The sequence below is a fragment of the Triplophysa dalaica genome, chromosome 13 (assembly GCF_015846415.1).
Source record: "Triplophysa dalaica isolate WHDGS20190420 chromosome 13, ASM1584641v1, whole genome shotgun sequence".
NCBI classification, from domain to species: domain Eukaryota; kingdom Metazoa; phylum Chordata; class Actinopteri; order Cypriniformes; family Nemacheilidae; genus Triplophysa; species Triplophysa dalaica.
Genome location: NC_079554.1, coordinates 20793474 through 20817662, shown reverse-complemented (window position 1 = coordinate 20817662; position 24189 = coordinate 20793474). Strand labels below are relative to the sequence as shown.

General features: G+C 36.0%; 2 protein-coding genes across 6 annotated transcripts; one reads left to right on the top strand and one right to left on the bottom strand.

The window, feature by feature from the left end:
* Window positions 1-141: 141 nt before the first annotated feature.
* On the bottom strand, window positions 142-21679 carry adgrg11 (adhesion G protein-coupled receptor G11). Of its 4 annotated transcripts, none has more exons than XM_056763812.1 (21): window positions 21296-21679; window positions 12439-12544; window positions 7396-7534; window positions 6994-7116; window positions 6744-6833; window positions 6427-6492; window positions 6203-6313; window positions 6062-6094; window positions 5785-5829; window positions 4457-4555; window positions 4213-4360; window positions 3436-3595; window positions 3119-3253; window positions 2888-2992; window positions 2657-2696; window positions 2434-2534; window positions 2151-2272; window positions 1702-1967; window positions 1391-1481; window positions 1010-1305; window positions 142-840 (listed from the first exon to the last, which is right to left on the bottom strand). In XM_056763812.1, exons 4-21 carry the CDS (start codon window positions 7100-7102, stop codon window positions 725-727), a joined length of 2133 nt encoding a protein of 710 aa, XP_056619790.1. In that variant the 5' UTR covers window positions 7103-7116; window positions 7396-7534; window positions 12439-12544; window positions 21296-21679; the 3' UTR covers window positions 142-724. The 4 variants fall into 4 exon arrangements, with proteins under 4 accessions (XP_056619790.1, XP_056619789.1, XP_056619791.1 ...); XM_056763811.1 differs by lacking the exon at window positions 21296-21679 and adding an exon at window positions 13595-14028; XM_056763813.1 differs by lacking the exon at window positions 12439-12544.
* On the top strand, window positions 18085-24031 carry bmf2 (BCL2 modifying factor 2). 2 transcript variants are annotated; one of them, XM_056763818.1, is made up of 4 exons: window positions 18085-18239; window positions 19251-19572; window positions 19727-19923; window positions 21694-24031. In XM_056763818.1, the coding sequence occupies exons 2-4, from the start codon at window positions 19266-19268 to the stop codon at window positions 21799-21801; spliced, it is 612 nt and encodes a 203-aa protein (XP_056619796.1). In that variant the 5' UTR covers window positions 18085-18239; window positions 19251-19265; the 3' UTR covers window positions 21802-24031. The 2 variants fall into 2 exon arrangements, with proteins under 2 accessions (XP_056619796.1, XP_056619797.1); XM_056763819.1 differs by having other exon boundaries at window positions 18151-18288.
* Window positions 24032-24189: the final 158 nt, after the last annotated feature.

The following is a 24189-nucleotide window of genomic DNA, read 5'->3' as shown; positions in this document are numbered from 1 at the left end:
GTACGAGACAAGGAAATGTGTAAGTTTGTGCCTATGATAAAGATGATAAATGATATAAAATATTTTGTATTAAATAAAGATCTCTTTGAAATATTTTCAATTCATTTTTATTGTATTAATATTCATTTACAAAGACACCCGGATAAAATATGATTAATATGATTTAATCATCCCATATGATTAAGAAAGTCCTATATGATTTTAAATGAGCACAAAAATTCAATGCAAATAATTAGGATGTACAACATGAATGTGAAACAAACTCATTAATAAAAACATAGCCTCATTTAACTGAACAACATTAGTAACAATATGCATTAGTCTTATGTGAAAAACAAAAAATACAACTGGGAGTGGTCTAGATAAACTGAGCTTATTGCTGTTTTAACCAACATTATATCAAAGTAAGTTACTTTCCCAGAAAATATTTCCAAAATTTCATTTCAAATCAGCATTATTAGATGTATTGGGGCAATACCAGTCAAGTGTCTGTTGTATTTGAACAAGAATCAAAGCTATAATTGAGATAAACTGGAAATGCATTTCACATTTGAATTCAATTTCTAAATGGCAGTTCTGTAAAACGATTATGAACAACTTTGTTAAATAGCACTTATTACGGATTATTCTTATAGAAACAGATACATGCATTACAGGGAAAAGTTTATAAGCTAATAAATTGCATTATTAAGAAAAAATGTCTGCATGACAAATATGTTTGTAGTTAGCTTTCATATGGATTTTCTGAAGTAGTTTCCTCAGATGTCTTGCTGCTTTCTGAGGAGGCGGCATCTCCAAAGAGGGTGCTGGATTTTATGTAGTATATGAATAAGAATAACCCTACAGGAAAAAACAGGCTCATCAGATTTAGCATAATGCTTTTCACCAACAAAACACCTTGTGAATAACTGTAAACAACATAAACAACAAACCAATTTTTTTTTGTAAAACAAAACAGTTCAGTATCATGAATGTCTATAATGAACACAAGCCGTCAAAACCCTCTCACCTTGGAAGGAATTCAGGATGGTGAATATGTAGTAGGAGGGCACACGCAGAGCTCCGAAACTGAAGAAACTGAAACTCCAGGTGAGTCCCAGCATACAGCAGAGACCCATGATGGTGGTTATGTCGGAGGTGCCGGTCTTCGAGCCATTCATCTTCTCCATCTTTTTCCATCTTTTCTGCCTCAGCATGCAGATCCATCGCAGGATCACGATGAAGGTGCTGAACGTGAAGATGAAGACGAAGCAGTAATAACCAATGTTCACCACATAATGCGTTGTAATGTCTGTGATCCAGCACCTGTTGGGACAAGAGGATAATTTTTTGTAATGTTTTACTCTCCTTTTGTGATCTGAATTGTAGCATGACACTGAGTGACACTTACATTGTTGCATTGTTATTTGTTTCAGTCTGTATGGGCATCACACCGTAATAGCCCCGGAAATAAATGACACTCACGACAAGAGCAGGAGGAACTTAAAAACACAAAAGAAAGAACGTCTCTTGAGTCCAATTTGAAACAATCCAACCATTGGGGGTAGAAATAATTGATGACAGAAGTTTACCCTCCCTTTAACCTCAAAAATTGAATGAGCAAAACTGATGTTTGTCCTAGCGAACTCTGCTTATTATGAAACTTCCATCCTCCCCATGCTTCAGCACTGCATACACAGAGAATTTTGAAAGCAAACTCACCCCATCCAACAACAGAGATCTTGGTGATGTAATGGTCGATGGTGACCGTGGTTTTGAACATTTGCAGGCAGAGGTGAAAAGCTTCCACAGCAAACCAGGTGAAGCTGGCCAGCATGCAGTAGTGCATGAATCCGGCCATGACCCGACAGGCGATGATGTGATTCATGCGAGCGATGTACTCGTTGGACAGGAAGGTCACATTCAGCAAGAACAGTGCCACAAAGAGATTTATTAACAGGTGGACTGAATGACTGGCCTTCGCTTTCCTGAAATGTACAATGCAAAAATCAGTAAAGATCAGAGGCTTAGGATGTTCAAACTGTTGATCGCTTTTGAACTCAGATCTACACTTTTATAGTTTATTCAAATTGTGAAACATCTATTGCTGTAAAAATATGCATATTAATTGATGTTGTTCTTTTGGTGTCTTTTTGTGACAGGTGTCTCACCTTAACAGAAAGTGCATGAAGAGACCGATGCCCAGGAAGAACATGGACAGGCCGCAGCCGATGTAAGTGATGTAGGTGAGAGCGACAAGGTCTTTGTTAGAAATGGGTGTATCTACTGGGCTCTGTATGAAACAGAATAGTGCCAACTTTAGATTTCATTCTTTTGGGGGTGATTTGTAAGAGATAAATTAGAAACCCTGCACCACCAGAAGATGTAAAGTTCCCGACAATTTATTGATCTTGTGAGAAAAGGACAGAATGAAGACTTAATCGCAGAGCCTACCATGAGCACAGCGAAGAAAGTCAAGTGACAACATGAACATGTTATCTTATCCTTATCATAAGTTGTGTTACACCCATCAGAGATCCAAGTTGGCTTGCTTCCTGATAAGATGATACAGGTGAGTTTTTAAAGATTTGTGAGGAAAAATACATAAAACGTAATTAATCCTAAAATGACACGTATGAACAACGTAAAAAAGAAACAACACAAGAGCATTACAGACCATTGCCATCCCATGAGACACAAACAGGACGTGCTTCATCCTGCAGAGAAAAAATTGTTGCATTTCAGTAAATTGTATATTGTATCGTATTGTTGTCATTTTCATACGTAACATTTACGCATAGCAGACGCTTTTATCCGAAGCGGTTTACAGTGCATTTAAGGTTGACGTATATGTGTGTTTCCTGGGTATGGACCCATACATTTTGTGTTGCTGAAGCAAAGAGATTACCTTATACTGGAAGCTTAACTGGATAACCTCAGTTAGATTAGAAATGTGTGTCCCCATTTCGATTGCATACACATCATTATTTAAAACCACACTGTTGTTTTCATCCTTAAAGGAAAGTAATGAAAGATAAATTGGAATATATAAGTACAATCTCCAAACAAAGAAAATATAAATGGAACACTTTCAGAGTCTGGCATTACAGAAGTTAAATCCTCACACATTTCTTTTTACCTTTGTCATATTGGGAAACCGAAATATGCCCATAAGAGCTTCTCCTCCGGTTTGATTGAATGCTGTCTGAGCAGCTTCTTTTGGAACGATGAAAGCACCGGGGAATTTTTTTATTTCATCCACGTCATCTAAAATCTGCAAACATTGTCATCAAGATAATATATATATTTTTTGTTCTTTTAAATTCACCCTTCTTCATCTGAATAAATTTGAATGGCATATCAATCTATAATGGACAATTAAAAAATACAAAAAAATGCAGTGTCAACCAAATAGGAGTCATTGTTTTTTAAGACTGAAGCCATCCATCTACTTACAGCGAGCCCGAATTCTGAAGAGTATATAAAGGCAACTGTTTTGATAGCTTCTTCAGTGTCAATTTTCCTCACAACACCCTGAGCATCACCCATATCCACAGATACTGCAGTCAAATTCTTCATCATAGGCAGCAATTTTTTGAGGTCACCCATGGCCTTACTGTAGGAGAAACAAGAAATATGACCCAGTCTGTCAAACCCAAGCTAAAGCCTTCCTTTGTGAGACATAAAATACAATGTATTCTTTGAAAATATAATCTGGATATCTTTAATGTCAATTTATGAATAAAGTAATCAAACCTATGAAATAATAATTGAAGTATGGGAAATTGTGACGATAAAATTATCAAATATCTTATTCAACTCACAATTCATGTAAAACCCTATTAAGTACTTTTACTCCACAATTAAAATAACAGCATAACAGACCCTGTTGTTTTCAAATTCCCCTTATGTTGTACTTACCAAAAAGTAATTGTTGTATTGAATTTGAAGTTTATGTAGCTGCACTATTTAAAAAAACTAATTAACGTACTAATTTATTTGCCTCAAATTAAAGAAGCTATAGAGCCAACTACAAAAACTAAATGACCATTTAGGCTTACCATTGAACACATTTGATTCTACACATATATGCACTGAGATAAAGAATTTATAGAACAGGAACAACATTCAACAAACTTCATGAGATCCCACTTAGATTTTACCAAAGTACTATCAGAACCACCACTGTTAAACCTCACCAAATAAAACTACTATGTAAGAGATTGTACTTACGCTGCCTCCCCAGCATCTACCCCTTTTCCTTTAGATGTGTTTGAAATATTCAGACTAATAATTGGCAGCTCTTGTACAGGAGATCCACACTTATAACAAGTAGCAGTACCATTCTCATGAATCCCAATAATGTTTGTATTATTGTTCTCTGCATTAAGACACACACACACACACACACAGGTGAAAATCAATCAAAATGATACAAATCAAACGGGTAAGATGGTGGTAATGTAATATGTTTAACCTGAAGACATGTTTATATCCCTCAAATTGCTGCAGTTCTGTGTTTGGTATTTTGCAATCTTACATTTCTCATTTGGATCCAGGCAGGTTATATTAGTCTCTAACATAAACAACACACAACAGAGAAATATTAAAAGCTTTAAAAGACACTCACGCATGAAATAAAGTCAAAGAAGCCTTTTTGTGAAATGTTCTTTCTGTTTAAAGAAATGAAAACATTTTCAATAGTTCTTCAAAAAAATCACCAGAAACCTTAGATAAATATTTAAGAGAAACTAAAATATATGTTTAACCCCTGAAAAGAGAAGAGTTATTCCTCTTTCACATTGTTTCACATCTGTGCCATGATTGTTTCTCAAAGTCCATTAGATTTTTGTGAAACCATTTTAAGAAATCATAGGAAGCTGGAATCAGTCTGTAGAAATTAAGTCATAGTTTATGCGAATAATAGGTGTGCTAGTATTAATAATAAAAATTTGGTTTTGACATAGACGGTGTTAATGATACTGTCTGTAATGATATAGTGGTAAATAACAATAATGTTCCTGTCCTTGACATTAGATAATATCTTAGCTAACGTGACCGACGAGCAATATATATCATACATACATCCGCATAAAAAATTAAGAGACCATTTTAAAATTACTTCCAGTTTTTCTAAGTTTACTATTTCTGGGTATGTTTTTAAGTTAAATTATAATTTTTGTTTCATTCTGTGAACTAACAATATTGCAAATTGGAAATAAAAATATTGTTTTTATTTGCATATATTAGCAGAAAATGAAAACTGGAGAAACAGGTGAAAATAAAAGAAGAGATGCTCTGTAATTTTTCAGACCTCAATGTCTGCAAAGAAAACAAGTTCATATTCATGTTATAGCAGCATAACAGTCATATTTCATATCAGCATCATATCTCTACAAATGTATTTAGATAAAGTTAAAAAAACGCTTTTTTATGTGATAACCTCATTTCTTGTCATGATGTCAGACGTTATGTCACTTCTGACATTTGGTTTTGTTGAAATTCAATAGAAACCGGACTGAAATGGACACAATACGTACATAAATGCTGATTAAAAGAAAATTTGGAATGGATTTTTACTCCGCTGGATATAATAATCTTTTTTTAATATTAGTTTCTACAAATATAATTATGGATAAACAAATTCTCCCACAGTTATTTGTTGATACGTCAAGAATTGTTCTTTCTGTTTCAGCCTGCTTCGTTCAAGAATTAAAAGAAAAGAATCAGATTTCAGTTGTTATTGCCCAACATCTTAACGGTCAATGTATTTATTCAATTTGTAGAAAACAAAGTTCTACTCACTGTTCAGTTCTACTAAGGATGTAGTATTTGGGGTCCAGTGATACACTTTCACAAACAGAACAATGGATAAAATGACATATTAGAACTATTAGATACCTGAAAACATTTTCTAATTGAATTAATGTCACCTTATTCTAAAGTTACTTGTCAGTTCTGAGGCAGACAGACACACAGATCAAATGACATTTTTGATTAATGAATAACTTACCTTGCCCAACTGTTTTTAAATCTAACCACAAAAAGCACAAATAAATAAGTATAAAAACGTATTCCTTACCAAGGGAAGTTGTACTGTTAGTGCTGTTAAAAACTGCACAACAGAAATAGAAAGGGAGACATTTATTATCATTAATATCCACACAAGCAACAGAGCCCACTGTTGTTATTAACAGAAAATATTAAAAAAAAAAATCTTTACCCTCTTTAACCCATGATCTTCCTTTAATCAGACAGACAACGGCAGGCGTATTATTTCTGCTTATGCTCAGCTGGTACTTAGGGTCATTTTTTAATAAAGACACACCTAGATCTGGAAAGCAGTGGGTTAAAAACATTACTCTGCCCTCATCTTTCTGGGCATAAAATTATTCTAAAAATCAACATTTTAGTGCTTCGGAAGAGCCATCAGTCTCCAACACTCACCATAACTGTAATTTGTTTCATATGACGTATTCGGAATTGAACTAAAAAACAATATTCTCTTGTCAGCTGAAAGAAAAAGCAACAATAATTTTAGGCTGATACAAACGAAGATATTGTGCTCTTGCGAGATTTGTGGTCTCATTTTTATACTTTTGAACATTTCAAAAGATGATTTATAACATAAAAATTCTGTTGAAGTTGATAATTATTCCAAAGAATGAAAAATTATATTTCCATTGAGATAGTATTTTGCTTCCTTTAAGGACACATTCTGTTTCTTACAAAATAACAATTCAAACAGCTCTGATCTCATTTACCTTTTTGGATTCGTCCCAGAAAATCATCCGTACCCATTAGAATGATACTGTCCCGATTATTCACATCTTTTTTTTTTCCATCTACAAATACTATGTGAAGCATTATAACAGAAAACAATCCTTAAAGTAATTATTTATTTCAACTATTTATTTATTGATTAGTATTAAATAAAAAAATGCTTGACTGTTTTAATTTGTTTACTGCTGAATAAAATTATAAGATTTTCATACAATGTCCTTATAAACTTACAGGGATTTTTGGTATTTGTTCTATGGCCACCACCATTTCTTGCAGAAGTAAATACGAGAACGAAAAGTAAAAGTTTGCAGGTTGTCAGCTTCATCCCTCTTGAATCCATTTACCCAGTAACATCTACACAACAGCAAAGGAAACAGATTAAACAGAAAGCACAGCATTTAAAAAAGTTAGCCTACCTGCAAGATGCTGACCAGCACTTGAAAAAAATAACAATTAAATATAATTTTAACACAAAAAAAATAATGAACTAATAGTCAACTTTTCCTGGAGTGTTTAGGTATGGATTACGGTCTACAGTTGGTTTCGCTTTAACCAACTCTGCTCATGATTTGTTTGCAGTTTTGATATTATTTATCTAATTCATTGACCTTCAGACATTTGAAGTGTTCTTACCTGGTGAAGAGTCTGACCAAATGCTGCGTATGTGTCATCTCATCAGAAACAAATGCCCCATTATTTTGCATGTAGCATTTCCTCCCTGCCGCTGTGGTTTTTCTTCTGTTAATCACATCTCACATGCAAACCAGCTGTCCTGCAAACAGTTGCACTCTCACTGAATAAACTTTTGCACGTCGCTGTCTTAACTATTCAATAGCAAAAACACAAAACTGGGAAGGTCATATAAAGTTAATGTCGTAAAGTTTTTTGCTCTTACACAAAATGTGTTAACAGTCATCCACAAACAAAATTCGTACAAATAAGGTAAAAGAAGAAACATTATAGGCAAGTTGACTTATGAGGAAGTTGTTACTACATTTTACACTAGCTATAGTTTGCATGAGGGCTTTGAACACATCATATAAAACAGAGTAATTATTGTGAACTCTAAAACAAATCTTGAAAAATGTTTTGTGGTCCTAAACGACTCAATGCTTCATTGCAGTTTTTGTTTATTAATTTACTGAACTGAGTTATTAAAATAATTCAGTTGGATCATTTGCCACGGTCTTGTGATTTAAACATAATTTCATTTGAATCATAATACATCATTTATGTAAAAACACACCCATGCTCCAAAAAGCACTTAAGAACTTGAGATTCTCAAAATAACTCTTTGTTTTGATGACCTGCGGACATTATGTACTTCATCTAGTAAGAAAAGTACATACGGTAACTAAACAAATAATGTTTCCATATAATGACTGTGGTTTAACAATGACTCATCTGTTAAACAAATGAGATGTTCCATGACATATTAGATCAGCAATGAACAAAACATTGTATGTTTAAACAGGAAAATTCTAAAGCTTTTGAAATAAACAGAATACATATACACTGTTAGAAAAAGAGGTACAATACAGGTCCATTTTTGTTCCCTAAGGTACAAACTTTGCATATGTACCCTTAAAGGTACAAAAATGTATCTTTAAGGTACAATTGTGCACCTTTAAGGTACAATTGTGCACCTTCCATTGTACATTGTGTGCTTTCCGTGGTGTAAGGTACATATTTGTCCCTTACATATTTGTACCTTAATTTTTAAATGTAAAATGGCAGGAATTAGTGGATGCTGAAAATGTCATCTCTCAATATAGAAACACAAGTTTACCTATACTATCAAACTCAATAACTCAATAATTGTTAAACCAAAAGTTTTGAGATATGGGCAAAATAAATCAGAATGTTTTTTTCTTTTGTGTATGTGTGTGTGTGTGTGTGTGTGTGTGTAGTGTCCCTTTGAATCATTTTTAATCATGTTAATGAGGATTATGTAATTATTTATATTCACAAACAGTATTGAAGAATTTGATTTTCAAACCCTTTACCCTATTTATATTAGAATGAAACAGACAAATAATTGTTCTATTGAAAGGATCTAGCTATAGGCCAGAGCTCGACTCGGCGGAAGCATAAATATAGCAGCGCGGAAGGATACATGAGTGAATCGACAGTGATTCCAACTGTCAGTCTCTGTCAGTGTCGATCATCAAATTCGGGAGGATGACGCTGCGACATTTATCCACGGAGGATTTAATCACGGAGTTATTTCATTTTGGGATAGAGGTCACTGAAGAGGAGAGAAATAAATTCAAAGGTAAAGTATTTGAATTTTTAATCAGTGTTTGTGGTGTTAATTCAAAGTTGGAAGTTAACTTTTACTGTTAATGTTAACGCTAGCCAAGTTCATACTCTGTCAACATTAGCTTGCTAGACTCGACATTGACGATTGCCATTATTAACGTTAACTAGTTAGTTAAAACATTAGCAGTATTATGTCTCATATTGCCATTCCACATACTATTATTATAAGTACTATCTTAGCTACAGTTCACCATCGAGCTAACGTCAACGTTAGCTATAATACGACCGCGTCAGAGTTGGATGTGAAGCGTTTTTGCCGCCGAAAAGTATTTAGTTCTGACTTAACGTTAGCTAGCTGGACTGCGTCAGAGGAGAACGATGGATTAAAAAAACGTTTTTGCCGCCCAACAGTTTTGTTCTGAAATTCTTTATTTTCTCGACAAACTGTCTTTAGACCATCTTCGTAAAACCATGTAAGACTAACGTTAAATTACAACATCAGGTTAACTGACAGAACCGACCAACGGTTAACCTCCCTTTCGAGTAGCAATAACGTTAACATTACTAACGTTAGCTGCTGTTATAAAAATAAACCGATTACTATCATTAATGGGTTTAACTTATTTCAATACTTTACCCGCTGTCCTGGAAAAAATAATAAGATAGGCCTAACGTTACATTATATTAATATTCAGGGCTGTGTGTGAGAGAGAGAGACGCATTTCTAGCGTCTCTAATGAGGTAACGTTAGCTACGCCTAAATACTTTCAATGTGTTGTTATTTGGATATTAGGGCTTCACAAAGTCCGGACCAAACGGCAAGCCCGTACCTCTAGAAATTAGGGAAAATACCCAATGAATCAAACGATCAAAACTATTTTTTCCCCCATTGACTTACATTAACGTTACATTATGACATAATGTGCCTTTTTAAATTGTTGTATGCTGTTACCACTATGGTTGTTAACATTGCTGTTTTTCTTTTCTCTATTGTATAGATAATGCAGTTGATGGAGAAGCAGTGGACTATGGATTGACTGAGAGAATTGTTTCATACCTCTTTGAAGGATCGTTTAAGAAGCAAGCAAAATTCAACCGATTTGTTCAGCAGTGGAAAGAAACCGTGACACTAACCCTCGAGCCTGTCCCGGTACATTCAGAGAAGGCTACACCGGAATCAAGGTACCGGTAACAGTAATGTTATGTCATTGTTATAACGTTAGGCCTAAGTAGAACCATGGAAAATAACTCTATATATCATAGCAATATAATATAGCTTTAAGGTTACCACTAAATAAGTTTTTTATCTGGATCTGAATTCACCCTACTCTGGTAGTTTAATGTTTAACTACATTTTCCTGATGATACTTGCACACTTTTAATGAAGTAACGTTTACTCTGCAGGACTTTAACTTGTATTGTTACTGTGTGGTTAATTTGCCAACATTTTAAGATGAAATTGTTTTATTTCATCATAGTCATGCAATCCCATCATCAGCCTTCCCAGCAGCTTTCATCATTCCTAAATTTCCCAGAGATGTTCAGACAAAGTTGGACCAAAAACCGCCATGCAAAATGGAGAGATCCGATCACAACAAAATCATAAGAACATTATATGAAACCATGGCCCTGATCAAAATGTAAGTTTTGCAACCTAACTGGATCATGGCATTTTAGTTATTAATACTATGTCTGTTGTTACATTCCTCACCTTCTTTTGCATCGCCAATGATGACTACGTGAAAGTGTGTAAGGCCCTGATTTTGAAATACCCTTTCTTAAAGGACAAAGAAGGCAATGGTTATGTTATTCCCTGTATCTATTCTCTTATATCGCTGTTTTGTTTTTGGAGTGGCAGTATGAAGTTGTCAGTTGGTCAATGAAATGCTTCTTAAAAATGTATTTAATTTTTTTAAATGTTTTTTTTTATATCAGACATGACATCCTAAACATTGTGGCATTTTATTTTGGGATGTTACATTGTATGGTTGTGAGATGAATTATTATTGAATCTGTGAATTAAACTGTTTTCCATATATGGACTAAAATAAATGTCTAAAATTCAGTTAGTTGTTGTTTGCCAACATTTTCTTTCACTCCTTAAGGAATAAAAAGGAACTTTTTTGCCACCTAAAGGTACAAAATGGCTTTGTCACTGGGGCGGTACCTTAATGGGACAAAATTGTACCTTTTTCCAGAGGTACTTTATTGTACCTTTGTCTAGGGTACATTATTGATCCTCAAAGGTACAGTATTGGCCCTTAGAAGGTACAAACAAGTAAGGTACAAATTTGCTCCCCTGACTCAAGGTACAATAATGTACCTTTGAGGGTACCACCCCAGTGACAAGCTTTTGTTCCTTAAAGGTACCGTTTTGTACTTTTTTTTCTGAGAGTGTATAATATCAGAATATATCTGAATGTTATAGCGTTATGATGACACAATCACTGGTACTAAAATCACTCCATTTAAATAGAAATGCAAAATGTTTCCCTATATTCCTCACTGGAGAACCTGACTCAAATCTCTTTATCCACCAGTTGATTCATTTCACAAAACTTGTTGGATTATTTCATGTATTATTATTATGATAATTTTTTACTTATTTTAGTTGCAGATACAGTTGCAGTGGTTTACAACCCACACGAAGTGATGTATGTTAGTGAATCATTTTACAGTTTGAAGTAAATTTTAGTAAGTCCTCAACAAAGACTCAAAACTAAGTATGTAAATACCATGGTAAAGGTCAATACTAAGGTGCCATGTCCCACAATTTACATTTTACCATTACATTTATGCATTTGGCAGACGTTTTTATCCAAAGCGACATACATTGCATTATCCTATACATTTATACCTGGGTATCTGCAATCCCCTGGGATCAAACCCACAACAATGCTCTTACCACTGAGCTACAGGAATGCTCAAATTTAGAGAATGGAACATATTGGTACTATTTTCGTAGGAAGAAAAAGATCATCCGCCAACAGAATTCGTAGAAGAAGAAACATTATAGGCATGTTGACTTATGAGGAAGTTGTTACTAAAGGAAATATTTTAGTATTACATTTTTCACTAGCTGTTGTTTGTATGTTGGCTTTGAACACATCATATGAAACAGCTACAAATGAGAATAATCATTTTAAATTCTGAAACAAACAGAGAAATATTGTGTCATCCTAAACGAACTAATAAAAATCCTTCAGTAGAGTATTTATTCATTATTTTATTAAACTGATTAATTAAAATCATTTCAGTCTGATTATTTGCCTTGGTCTTCTGAATTAAACATCATTACATTTGAATCATAATACGTATACATGGAAATACATCCACATGCTTCAAAAGCTTTCATATTTTTCTAAGAACTTAAAATCCTGATAATAGCTTTTTTTATTCGGATGACATCAGTACCTTAACCTTGTTCAATGGAAGAATGTGACAGCAGTGTCTTTCCAGTTCACCTGCACCGGGGTAACCTGGGTCACCTCAATTTCTTTGTATGTTTAATGATTCATTGCTGGAGAAGAGATTGACAGTTAGCTCAGTTTGTTCATATAAAAAGCTTTCAAGTTTTTGCATTATATGTTTGTCTGTTTGTAAACAGGATATGTCAGAATGGAAGAAAAAAAACATCACACAACCTATACATCTAAAATCACTAATGTCTCCTCACAAGATCTAACTCAGAAAACAGGAGAATAGTTGTAAGATATCACATGGACAATTTTTTACTGTAAATGAGAAGATATGAAAAAACTGTAACAATCAAACATAAATGTGTATGTAATTTATAAAACGATGCATTGCTTGCCCATAAAAATATTCCCAAGAAAACTAATTTACTTAGCAACACTTCAATTAATGAGAAAAAAAACTCCCGAAATATTTTTTATATAGCGCTCAATTTGAGACGCGAGTTACAGAAAAGGGGTGAAAACTTGTAATTATTTTGTCCAAAATTTAGACGTATAAAAAGGGTCTATGAAACTTTACGTTGAACCAATTGATGTAGTGACTCAGTATCGCCGATAGATGGCAGAGAATCGCATAAAATAAACTCCAGCATTCAGCCAGTCACCAAAGTTCAAGAACACGTACTTATCATATGACATATATTTAACATGTAGATTCTAGTTGTTTAGTGCATGCTTTGATAATGCTGATTTATTATCAACGTATCTATCAAAGTATCATGGTGATACCATCACTTTAGTGAAAAAGACCAACAACAAAAAATAAATATATACATAATTACATTTTGATTTCTCTAATATAATAATACATAAGCATAGCAATTAAAAACAAAATGTGACTTGACGTAGTTGAGACACTGACACAGCACAGGAACTCATAAAGCTGAAGCGTCTTATCTCACATTGTAGGAATGCGTGATGCTTTGTTTTCAATTTTTTAGTGCTCAGGTGAATTTCTTGTTATGTTATGATGGGACATATGTTCTCAATAACAAGCGCGCGCACGCACGCACACACACACTAACTGGTCTGTAGGCTGCATGTGTCTCACAGGAGACCCTATTGGATGCCAGGATGCAGTTTGCTGACATCACCTGTCACAATCTTTCCTTTGGGCGTCGGCTGAGGATGAAGTTTCCGACGGTCCAGATTTCTGTTGTTGTCCTCATTATTGGGACTTCCAGTGATGTCATACAAACACACCTTGTTTACACCTCGCAGGTCACTGAACGTTGTAAATAAGACGTCACATGTGCTTTTATCCTATCTGCCCCGGCGGAACGTTAGGATATTAAAACTACGAAATGTGTTTTGCGATGTGGTTTGGCTCTACGTACTAACTTGGTACTCATTTATCGTGTTATAAAGGGTGTCTGTTACATAACTTTATTGGTGACATTTCGAGTGACATATTCTACCACGTCTGCACGCTCGTGCCGAAAACTCTAACCATGACAGACAGTAATTTGATGCAATTTAATTAAATTATGATTATTTCCAAAGAGCCACTGGTTTAAATATCTGTTTTTGGCGACTGTGAGCGCGAGCGTCTTTAATCTATTGACGCGTCGCTTCACTATTAGAGTGCATTCTGGGATTCAGGCGGAGACTTCTTCCGTTCGAGTGTAGTTGTGTTAAAAGTCTCTCGCTAAATATTACATACTTGCGATCGACCACAAACGTTATTCTTCATAGCTAGTTTAACTGGATGACTTAATTTGCATTGACAATAATCTTGTGCTGTTTGTACACTATAGTACACATTAGCATTATCTTATACGTGTGAGAAATACAGGAACTAGCCTGTGTCCGAAATAGCCCCCATTCCCTAATATAGTGCACTATTTGAGCGGACATTCATTTTAAGTGGTGTCCGAACTCATCGTGGAGATTATTGAGTGCACTCTTTCAATCCCATGATGCATCATAATAACGAGTGTGCAACCGATGTGCACTCACGGCTAGCCAACGCTCGCGCTGAAAGAATTCCCGCGTCTCGACAGAAGATGGCGCTCGCAGCACTTCTAGTCCACAGAGTGTCCGAATATACTCACTCGTTTTCACGTCCTTTAAGTGGAGTGTATTGGTGGAGTATAACTACTGTAGAGAATAGTGAATGAGGGTATAGTGGGCGATTTCGGACACAGCCTAGGTTACCTGTTACTCGTTTGTGGACGACTGCTTTACTTTAAATCATGTTGAAGGTGCATATGATCCAAATCCCAAAGACACTGACTATGAGAGAAAGTGAATACATGTTAAATTGTAAAATATGTTTTCTCCAAAAATACTTTAAGAACACATTTGAAAAATAAAACTAATCTTAAAACTACAAGTATTAAACGGACTACCTCGATCATTCAGATTCAAATCTGACACATTCAGATGATGTCATGCAGTCTTTGCCATGATGTCACCTCTGATTTATCAAGTGAGCTGCAGTCATTTCTCTGGGGACTCATTCTTCTTTCTAGGTGAATCAATTGCACTGTTTCCTATAACCTACTGCTCTGTTTAAACATCGAACAGCACCCAGGATGACCTTTGAATACTTTATGGACAACAAGATCTTCACCATGAAGTTGTAAAAATAAAAGGCGTCTTGTTTGTGATGCAAAATTGATGAAAAAAATACTTATTGCAAAAATACGTGCTGTTTAAAAGACAATAGGCACTATTTTCGTAAGCATTTCATTTAATTAAAACAAATACATAAAAGATGTGCAAACTAGTATCATAAGCAGTTTGACATCATTTGTATTATTTCCTTAAGTTTGCGGAATAACAACATAATTGTAAAATTTTCCGCCTTTATTTGGGGATATAACAGGCAAAAAAGGGTGTGATTTTTGGATAATGAATGCCTGTTTGTTACACAATTCTCACCAAGAGCAGAATGGCAGCAACAACATCATGTTTGGCCAGCATTTGGATGATTGACAGAAGTCTAACCACACCCAGTTTTAGCAATTGTGGTTTGTTACTAGGAGTCCACGTTGCTGCTCAGCCAATCAGGATGAAGAGAAACTGACCTTCGGCTGTGGGCGTATCACTTCGGCTCAAAAGAGAGCAGATACAAAACATATGAATGACTGAGAGATCGTAACCAGCGTCCAATGAGGATCGAGCACGGATCCCACCAATCTGAGCTGGTTTCTGTTCTGCCGGACAGTTACCAAGTCACAGTTTCTGCCTGGGTTAGCTGGGACTGTCTGCCATTGGCTGTAAGTGAAGATAACTCAGTGTCTGATTGGCTGAATAAACACACGCCGTTGCTAGGGAGCCGAACCAATCGCAGTGAGGCAGAGGTCAGCTGTTTGGTTTCTAGGCAGGATTTACATGCCGAGATGTTTTGGCGGGAGAGCAGTGGGGATGGGGGGTCTTGTAGAGCGAAGTGGAGCATGTGATTTGTGTGTGTTTAGCTCTTCCTCTAGTAGGATCTTTCTGATGCAACATGCAGTTGTGAGGGAGGTGTCTCCTGGGCCGCTTGTGTTTTTATTTTTTACAGATCTTTACTATGAAACAAGAACCAATGATGTAGCTGTTGCCACGGAGGCAGCGCCAGTGTTTGTTTTGCCTCCGTTCTCATCTCCCGTACAGCTCAATCCACAGTTACCGTAGAAACAGAGTCACTTCGAGTCTATTTCAATCCTCTTCTTCTAGTCCGTGATTTGCTTCCTCCTCATCTTAAACCATCCAGATCTGCACTTTCTAGAACACTCAAATGCCTACCAGCAATCTGTACGGAATTGCTTCGTATGCCTTTAAGCATAACACAAGCTTTCACGAAAACAAACCTATTTTATTTACAACTCTATATTTACAACAATTTCTAAAGCACCGATTCATCTTTTAAATGCCCAGCACGTTTTCACAGTTCGTAACTGCAGCAACAGTGTGCAGGAATGCTGAGCCCGAAGGCTGCCAGAAAAGATGATGTCATCGCAACCGAGTGAGAACAGGAAGATGTTCATGTAATATGCAGGTGACTCACTGCACATTAATAACACAAGTGCACTTGAACTGAAATGAGTAAGTGTGTACAAACCGCAGTAGCTCTTTTTAACAATGCAAAAAAAAACTAAAATGAAAAAGTTATAAATCCTTTTGGGTTGTTTAGGGAAGTCACAATATACCAGTATTAATAACATTGTGGTTATCAATGTCATGTTTATACTGCACATATGATAAAACTGTATTTTGTAGTGGTATCATGTTGACTGTTTAACATAATGGGTGTTGGCTTTTTCCCCCCCATCTACAGTCATTGGTCAAATTAAGCTAACAAAACTAAAACAAAATAATGATGAATTTGAATAATAAGGTTATTAGATGACAGGCTAATAATGGCCACTGTGCAGTATGAAAAGGCATTCTGAGTCATAGCTATTACTATATTGTGTATTTAGAATGACCCACACGCTTTAAGACAAGAACTTTGCTATGTCAAGGTCAGATTAACATCAATAACATTAAGGGGCGGTTTCCCAGACAAGGATTATTTTAAACCAGGACTAGGCCTAAATTAAAATTAGGTGAATTAAATTGTTTTAATAAACATACTTTACAAAAAAAAATCCTGTGTGCATCTTGAGACAAAACAAGCGCAGTGATGTATTTTAAAAGGGGTCACATGACATGGCTTAAACGAATATTGTCGTTGTTTTAAGATGTAATGCAACGTATATACATGATTTAAGATAAAAAACGATGTATTTTTTCACATACCATGCAAGTTTGTATCTTCTCTTTGCTCCGACTCTCTGAAACCCACAGAATATATACAAAACTCATCGCTCTCAAAAGCAAGGTGTGCTATGGTAGGTCAGTAAACCAGTGCGCAGTGATTGGTCGAATACTGCAAGCGTGTGACGGAAATGTAATGCCTCTTACCATATTAGGAACATCAAGTTCAAAAGCAAGTGTATACATTTGGGGCGGTCCTAGTCAACTCATACCACAAACTAACGTAGATTTGTGGGGGTGTGGAGGCGTTTCAGCCAGGTCTGGGTAAGCATTCGCTTTTAGATAGAATGCATCTTTTGTTCCGACAATTTTACGTGTCTTATACATGCATGGGCAACTTATAACACACCAAAGACACAGAACAACATGTATTCGGGCTATATGACCCCTTTAAGACATGCCAGTGCAACTATTTTGGTAAGTTCATGCCCCTTTTTGTGGAGTTTCATGGGGTGACTGTTAAGTTTCTTTGTAGTACTATATACCAGAGAAGCATGAAGCATATTCTTCAAAGAAATTCACATGGTTTGGAATAAGATTATAGGATAGTTGTATAATTTCTTAAAGAAACAATTGATTATTTATGATAAATTTAAACGTCACAAGACGAATTAAAATCTAACTGCCAACATTTATTTTTATATTTCACAAAAAAAGATGAATTCGCTACATACGCCTGAATGCCCAAAACCTTTAATTTGATGAAAATAATTCCGTGTTTAAGGAAAGACATTCTCAAACCTTAAACCCTAAACTGACCTTTTCCCTCGAGCGCCAACAACACACAGCGACAGCGAGGCCCCGCCCCTCCGAGAGATATTTCCTGTGAGGTCACCGCCGACGGGCGTGGCTTCACGCAGCGCTCGTGTCAAACCACTCGCGCCGATTCCGTGTTAGTAAACACGAGCATGTTGAGGAGTGAACACGGATTAAAAGAGCGTTGACAGCCTTTACGGAATAAAAACAGCTCTGAGACACATTCGCGCATTGGCGGTGAGGGTCTCAAGTTTCTGTGACTCATTTGCGTTTATTTGTATAAGATGTGAGTTGATTTGTGCTTTTATATACGGCAAGAGTGTCATTTCGTTAAAGAGTACGTTACGTTCGAAGTAACTACAGAACAAAGATCATCTAAAACAAGAAATTATTCTTACTTTCAGTTTAACCCTGAACATCAAATATATAATCGGATATGTCTGACGTTATGTCTACTTGTTTTATAAACATTTTAAGCACGCATCTCGAATGGTGACTTTGACATATTTTATTACATGTATTGTCTTTTCTTTTAAGGCTTTCTAATAAATAATAATCTGCGAAAATCATAATGCATTACACATCTCACAGTATTACAAACAATAAGATAAACACAGGAAGCACTTACAAGCGTTTTTGTAGGGATTTGTAGCACTCATAGACTGTCAACATGTTACATGTCTGTGCACGTCTCTTGCTCATCATGCAACTTGTCCTTTACCAAGTTCACCCTTCACCGTAACCATTGAACCACAGCATCTGGTCTATGTAGTCGTTCTCATTTTAGCACAACAGATTAGTTTAAATAAGGATTTGAGTTTGTTTTCTGAGAAAAACAGTAATGTTACCCATGAGCGGAGGCCTGAGTCTTCCTTTCATTCATCTGTCACTTCTTTAAAATGTTTCTGTTTGTTGGTTTGTAAAGGCTTATCTCTGTGATCTCACCCTTCTTTGATTAAAGAAGTTTCACTTTATATAGATCTAAAATGAGATTTGAATAATAAAATCAAAATTTAAATACTCTCATAGATCATTCACTTTGATTTATGTTCATGTGAATGTATGATGAGATGAGCCGCTTTTGCTGCTGCGTATTCTAGAATCTAGAAAAAGAACAAAACCTGCATCAACTGACCAAAACGCAAACTGTGATAAAGTGTCTGTGTGATTTTATGTATCGCTGACCGAGTGCTTTTTTTAGCTGCAGTGTGGACATGGACTGACATTGTTTGTGTGCTGTATTTTAAGGCTTTGGTGCGTCTGATGGAGGATGATGAAGAGGAACAGCTTCCTCACAGCCGTGAAACGCCACTGACAAACCAGAGCACAGAGAACAGAGACGCCTCTCGTGGACAAACCCCTACCAGACAAGGACGGTTCGAAAACAGATCCACGCAGACTTTAAATTCAGCGAGAGCCGGAGAAATGGCACCGCTCCAGGGTTCTGAAAGAGGAACAGCATCTCACTGTGGAGATGCGGAGGCCAGGACTGCCTTTAGAGGGCTTTGTGGCTTCGCGTCATTTGCGACGGCCCCTGGGGTCTTGGAGGGGCCAAGAGCACTTTTTCACGGTAGGGAAATATAATGTGAATCACATCTACGTTTGTGAGATTTTAAGAGGATCTAGCTCAAAGTTACCATACATTTTTTATAATGTAGTATGTGCTTTATACGAAATAAGCAACATTAAGTTAATCCACAAAAATGTTTGTTTCCATCTTGAAGGCAATGCTGGGTTTCGTGCACACTTCCCCGCCCTGTTCGAACCCGTGCCGGATGCAAACTCAGAAGAAAGCGAGGTGGAGGAAAGGAGGACAGAAGACAAAGACGACGAAGACGAGGCAGGAACCAGCGTGGAGGTTCAGATCGGCCGCAAATTACGGGAAATGGGTGACCACTTTCAGCGCGAACATCTTCAACTGGTAAGAATGACGTCAGACCGGTTCAGATTCAAATGCAAGCACGCGATTTATGAGGGTAAACATGGTTCACAGGTGCTCTAACCGAGACTGTGGTTTTCACCGCAGTGGTTCTTGTCACGTTGTGCGGTGACATCATTCTCTGTTGTTACTGCTCTGCTTAGTATGCAAATGCTTCAATGAACCAATTACATCATCGGTTCATTTTTAAGCTCTGTTTACATATGTCCTTATAGAATTTTTCAGGCGGTTCATTCGCTTAACAAAAAAGATGAGTTAAAATGAATATGAAACTGAAGTCACATGAGTGTTGATGACATCATTTAAAGGAGTAGTTCACTTTAAAATAAGCCCCCATTAACTTTCCATAGTAATCGTTATTCCTACTGTGGAAAGTCAATGGGGTCTTATTATAAAGTGAACAACTCCTTTTAAGGGTAATTTGTGATCATGGCGTTTATGTAAAAGTGTATATCTAGGTACACAACATAACACATTCAAGTTAATGTAAAGATTAAAAGGTTGAAAAAGTGTGAGGGTGACCAAAAACGTTGAAGATAAACTAGTACAGTATAATAAAATGTTAAGTTTTCATAGAGGCACAAGATGTTTGTGAGCAAGTGAATTATAAAAGAGAAGTAGTAACTCACACCCCCTGAAATATATTTATTTCAAAAGTTATTATGGATGCTTTTAGTCCTGTCAGGGGTTTCAAATAAATCCGGTTGAGTTTATCCTCACCGCCGGCCGCCTGTAGTATGTGTTGTGTGACTTCAGAAAGAGGAAGCCTGCATTTATAATACTGTCTAAATTTAGACTCTGACTCAAACTCCACGTCAGCAAACATGTGACCATGGTATCAAACACATGTCAAAGTAACACAGTTTGTACTCTTTCTGTAGGACTATGTGTTGTTTCCAAACATGCTGAACATTTCGATTCAAATCTGCCTTTAAGATCTCACTGGAGAACACAATAGCAACGATGACGTCATTTCTATTGTTTTGAATGGGAATTATATTGGTTTTAATGGAACTGATAATGTTCTGTTGGGTTCTATTGGTGGGATGTTAACTGGTGGAATGGAACCAATAGAACACCATTAAATCCTACTCGAAAACACACAACATTTTGTTTTTGATTATAAGGTGAACAGCTCATAATATGATTTATAATTTAAACCATTAGAATTTGTATTGTTTTTAGCAAGGTACGTCATGAAGCGTAAGTTGCGTCACGACCTCAGAAACACGAAAGTACACATCAAACAACACATTTCCACACATCAAACTAGATAAAAATGTTGAAGGCATTACATTTAAACTAATTTGTTCTGGAATCACTAGTCAATCGGAATTAAAGTTTGCTGGCTCACCTAAACCCAGTCGCTTACGCAACACCTTGCAATCGAGCTGAACTGTAACGCCCGCCCACAATCGCGCTGGCCTGAGTGTTGATTGGACGCTTTAGCTGTCCATCGTGGAGAGCGGTGGTTTAAAGTGATACTCGAGGTCACGGCGCCATCTAGCGGCAGACAGTAGCAACTGAAATAAACAACTGAAAATGTGTATATACCTCATGTTAGTGTAATATGTAAGTGTAAGTTGACACTAGTTAATTCATAAAAAATGTTTTATATGCACTTAAAATAACTACACGTTTACATGTAAATAAAAATGGTTGATAAATAAAAATGAATAATTCCTGCTTAAATTCTGACGCAACTTTATAACTTACTTGAAATTTACATCTTATTGTTTTTTCTTTTCGCAGTTCACACAGCATCAAAGAGACCAGATGGGTTGGTTCCAGCTAGTGACGTCACTGTACAACTTTCTATTTCCACAAGAAGGACCCCAAAATGTTGGAGCGCAGAGATGAGAGACCGCCACACCTGTTTAGGATGCAAGGGTGTTCAACACAGCACTAAGATCTGGATTATGTGGCTCCAAAACAGTGTTATGGGGATCACTGGAAAGTTGCTGCTGGTCGGAGACTTTCCTGCTTTTTCATTCTCAGAGTGGAGCGTTGGAGCAAGCTTGATTCTTTCTGGAGGTTACCTATCAATATTAAAGTCTCAATAATCTGCCTTATCTCTCTCCAACATTTTTATTCCACACGAGCGACTCTCATCAGCGGATGCTCAGGCAATGTCTCTGCTGAAGACACCAGAAGAGATTCTTGAGCTTTCTCTGCTAATTCGCAGTTTGACTCACGTCCCCGTGGCTGTTATCGGTGTTATTGGGATAGAATTGAAGAATTTTGTTCAGTCTCAACGGATGTTTGATGTCTCAACCAGTACAATGCTGGTAATCCAGATGCCAGTAACGTGCTTCATAAAAGACAAACGCACAGAAAAACATTAAAAATGTTTTACTACCTGAAAATCAAAATCGAGCCATTTTTGATAAAAAGAAAGAGAGAGAAATATGATTTTTGTTATTAAAACTGATACATGTTGGTCTTTGCTAAAGAATATGCTTTCTCATTAAGGGTGAATGTACCACATTCAATTCACAGACGAAAAATATGCGAACTAAACATCTAGCATGCTTCTTTGTTGAACAACATAAATTTTAAAACTTATGAATTTGCCTTAATGAATTTCTCTGTTCTGAATTTCCATTCTGCTGTTTTATAGCGCAGATATATGAATTACGTAATGATACTTAGAGATGAAATTCATTTCTCTCAGGCACTGAGGTATAAGTTTAAAACCAGGGTTTTAAACCACCAGTTAAATAATTGACCCTTTGCTATGCCCGATTAAAACATAAACATTACTATAAAATGTTTACATAAAAACATTATGTAAACATAATGTTTACATAATGATAAAAACATTACTGACCAATTCACAATACATGCTTTGTTTCTAAAGCAGGTTTATGAAATTGACACAATAAAAAAAGTACAATTAAAAACCTTAATCAAGAGGCAGGACATAGAAAAGGGTCGATTGTGGACAACCGGGAGTTTAAAAACCACCAAACCATCTTTTACAGTTTAACCCAAGCGCGATACATGCAATCATAATATTTATTAAATGAATATTTGTAAATAGCAATCACTGGTTATAAAGAGGAGCTTTTTATGACTATAAATGTATTAGAGGGAACGTGTCCTCATCTGTAAGGCATAAAATATGCTTTGCTCAAAAAGGAGGACAATAATGAACTCAAAAGATGTAGATTTCTTCTATAAGCGTCCAGTGAAACGGCCAGACTGCGTCATGAGCCTGGCTTATGATCTGGTGTCTGTTAATATTTTAGAGTTTGTATATGATAAGTACTTATTTATTTTCCATATATCTTAAACCTATAATGTAAAGTGAAATGAATATAAATATGAGATTAATTTCTAAAATCTTTCCATTGCCGATTACTTAAATGCTTTCTTTGTGGTACAATCTACTGAGGTGCCTGTACTTTGCAGTTTACAACTTTATAAGGTTAGCTTGTGCATTATTGATAAAGGGATACAGTTTATGACACGTTCATGTTTTCTATGATTGCATATTATTTTCAATTCCAGACCATTTTGTTTCCTGAAAACATTCCATGGAGGTTATTTCCAGTGGTGTGATGTGATGTATTGTTGTCGTTTTCTTTTGACGGGTGTGCCTGTAACGCTTGTGTGTTGTTATCAACAACACTCGCAGACAATCAAACAGCTGAAGGTGCCTTAACAGCAGGCAGGTGATGAAGATTCACGATATCATCACTCCAAACAGATCTGAGCGTTGCTAGCGCTGGTTCTTTGGGTTGAGGGAGACTGCAAAACATTTACCTCGACCTTAATGACAGAGACTATCAGATTTATCTCGCCAGCTGAAGAATAACAGGATAAAACCTCTGCCATCTGATTCCTCCAGTATGAAATGCTGTTACAAATGCACTTGCTTCAAAAAAATCTTGTCAAAGTCGATAAATTTGGAATGTTTACGGGACTTTTTTAATTTTGGTACTTTGTCATAGACTCTGAGAAATGCACAATTCTCGTATTAAATGCTTTTATGGAAATGTCTTTTTTTATCATGCATCATAAAGGCTGTCATTTAAATGCTGAAAATTTCTGCAATTACCTGCATTAAAGTATTTATGGATACTCATTTGGCAGCTTATTTGTTTTCTATATACATTGTAAAATGAACCAGTTTAAGCTAAAATACCTATAGGTCTCATTATTACTAAAACAGTGGTGGTTTTGAGTATGTTTAGTTCTCCTTAGCATAAAATTAGTGAAATTAATATAAAAGTGATGAAAAAT

What these genes read in the sequence shown, in the direction of transcription:
- adgrg11 (XM_056763812.1), bottom strand. Translation starts at nt 7,102, where the DNA reads ATGGATTCAAGAGGGATGAAGCTGACAACCTGCAAACTTTTACTTTTC. An exon ending in CTTTCTTCGCTGTGCTCATG is followed by an intron (nt 2,273 to 2,433) that starts GTAGGCTCTGCG and finishes TGTTTCATACAG; the next exon opens with AGCCCAGTAGATACACCCAT. An exon ending in GATCTCTGTTGTTGGATGGG is followed by an intron (nt 1,482 to 1,701) that starts GTGAGTTTGCTT and finishes TGTGTTTTTAAG; the next exon opens with TTCCTCCTGCTCTTGTCGTG.
- bmf2 (XM_056763818.1), top strand. Translation starts at nt 19,266, where the DNA reads ATGGAGGATGATGAAGAGGAACAGCTTCCTCACAGCCGTGAAACGCCA. An exon ending in GCCAAGAGCACTTTTTCACG is followed by an intron (nt 19,573 to 19,726) that starts GTAGGGAAATAT and finishes TCCATCTTGAAG; the next exon opens with GCAATGCTGGGTTTCGTGCA. An exon ending in AGCGCGAACATCTTCAACTG is followed by an intron (nt 19,924 to 21,693) that starts GTAAGAATGACG and finishes TTCTTTTCGCAG; the next exon opens with TTCACACAGCATCAAAGAGA.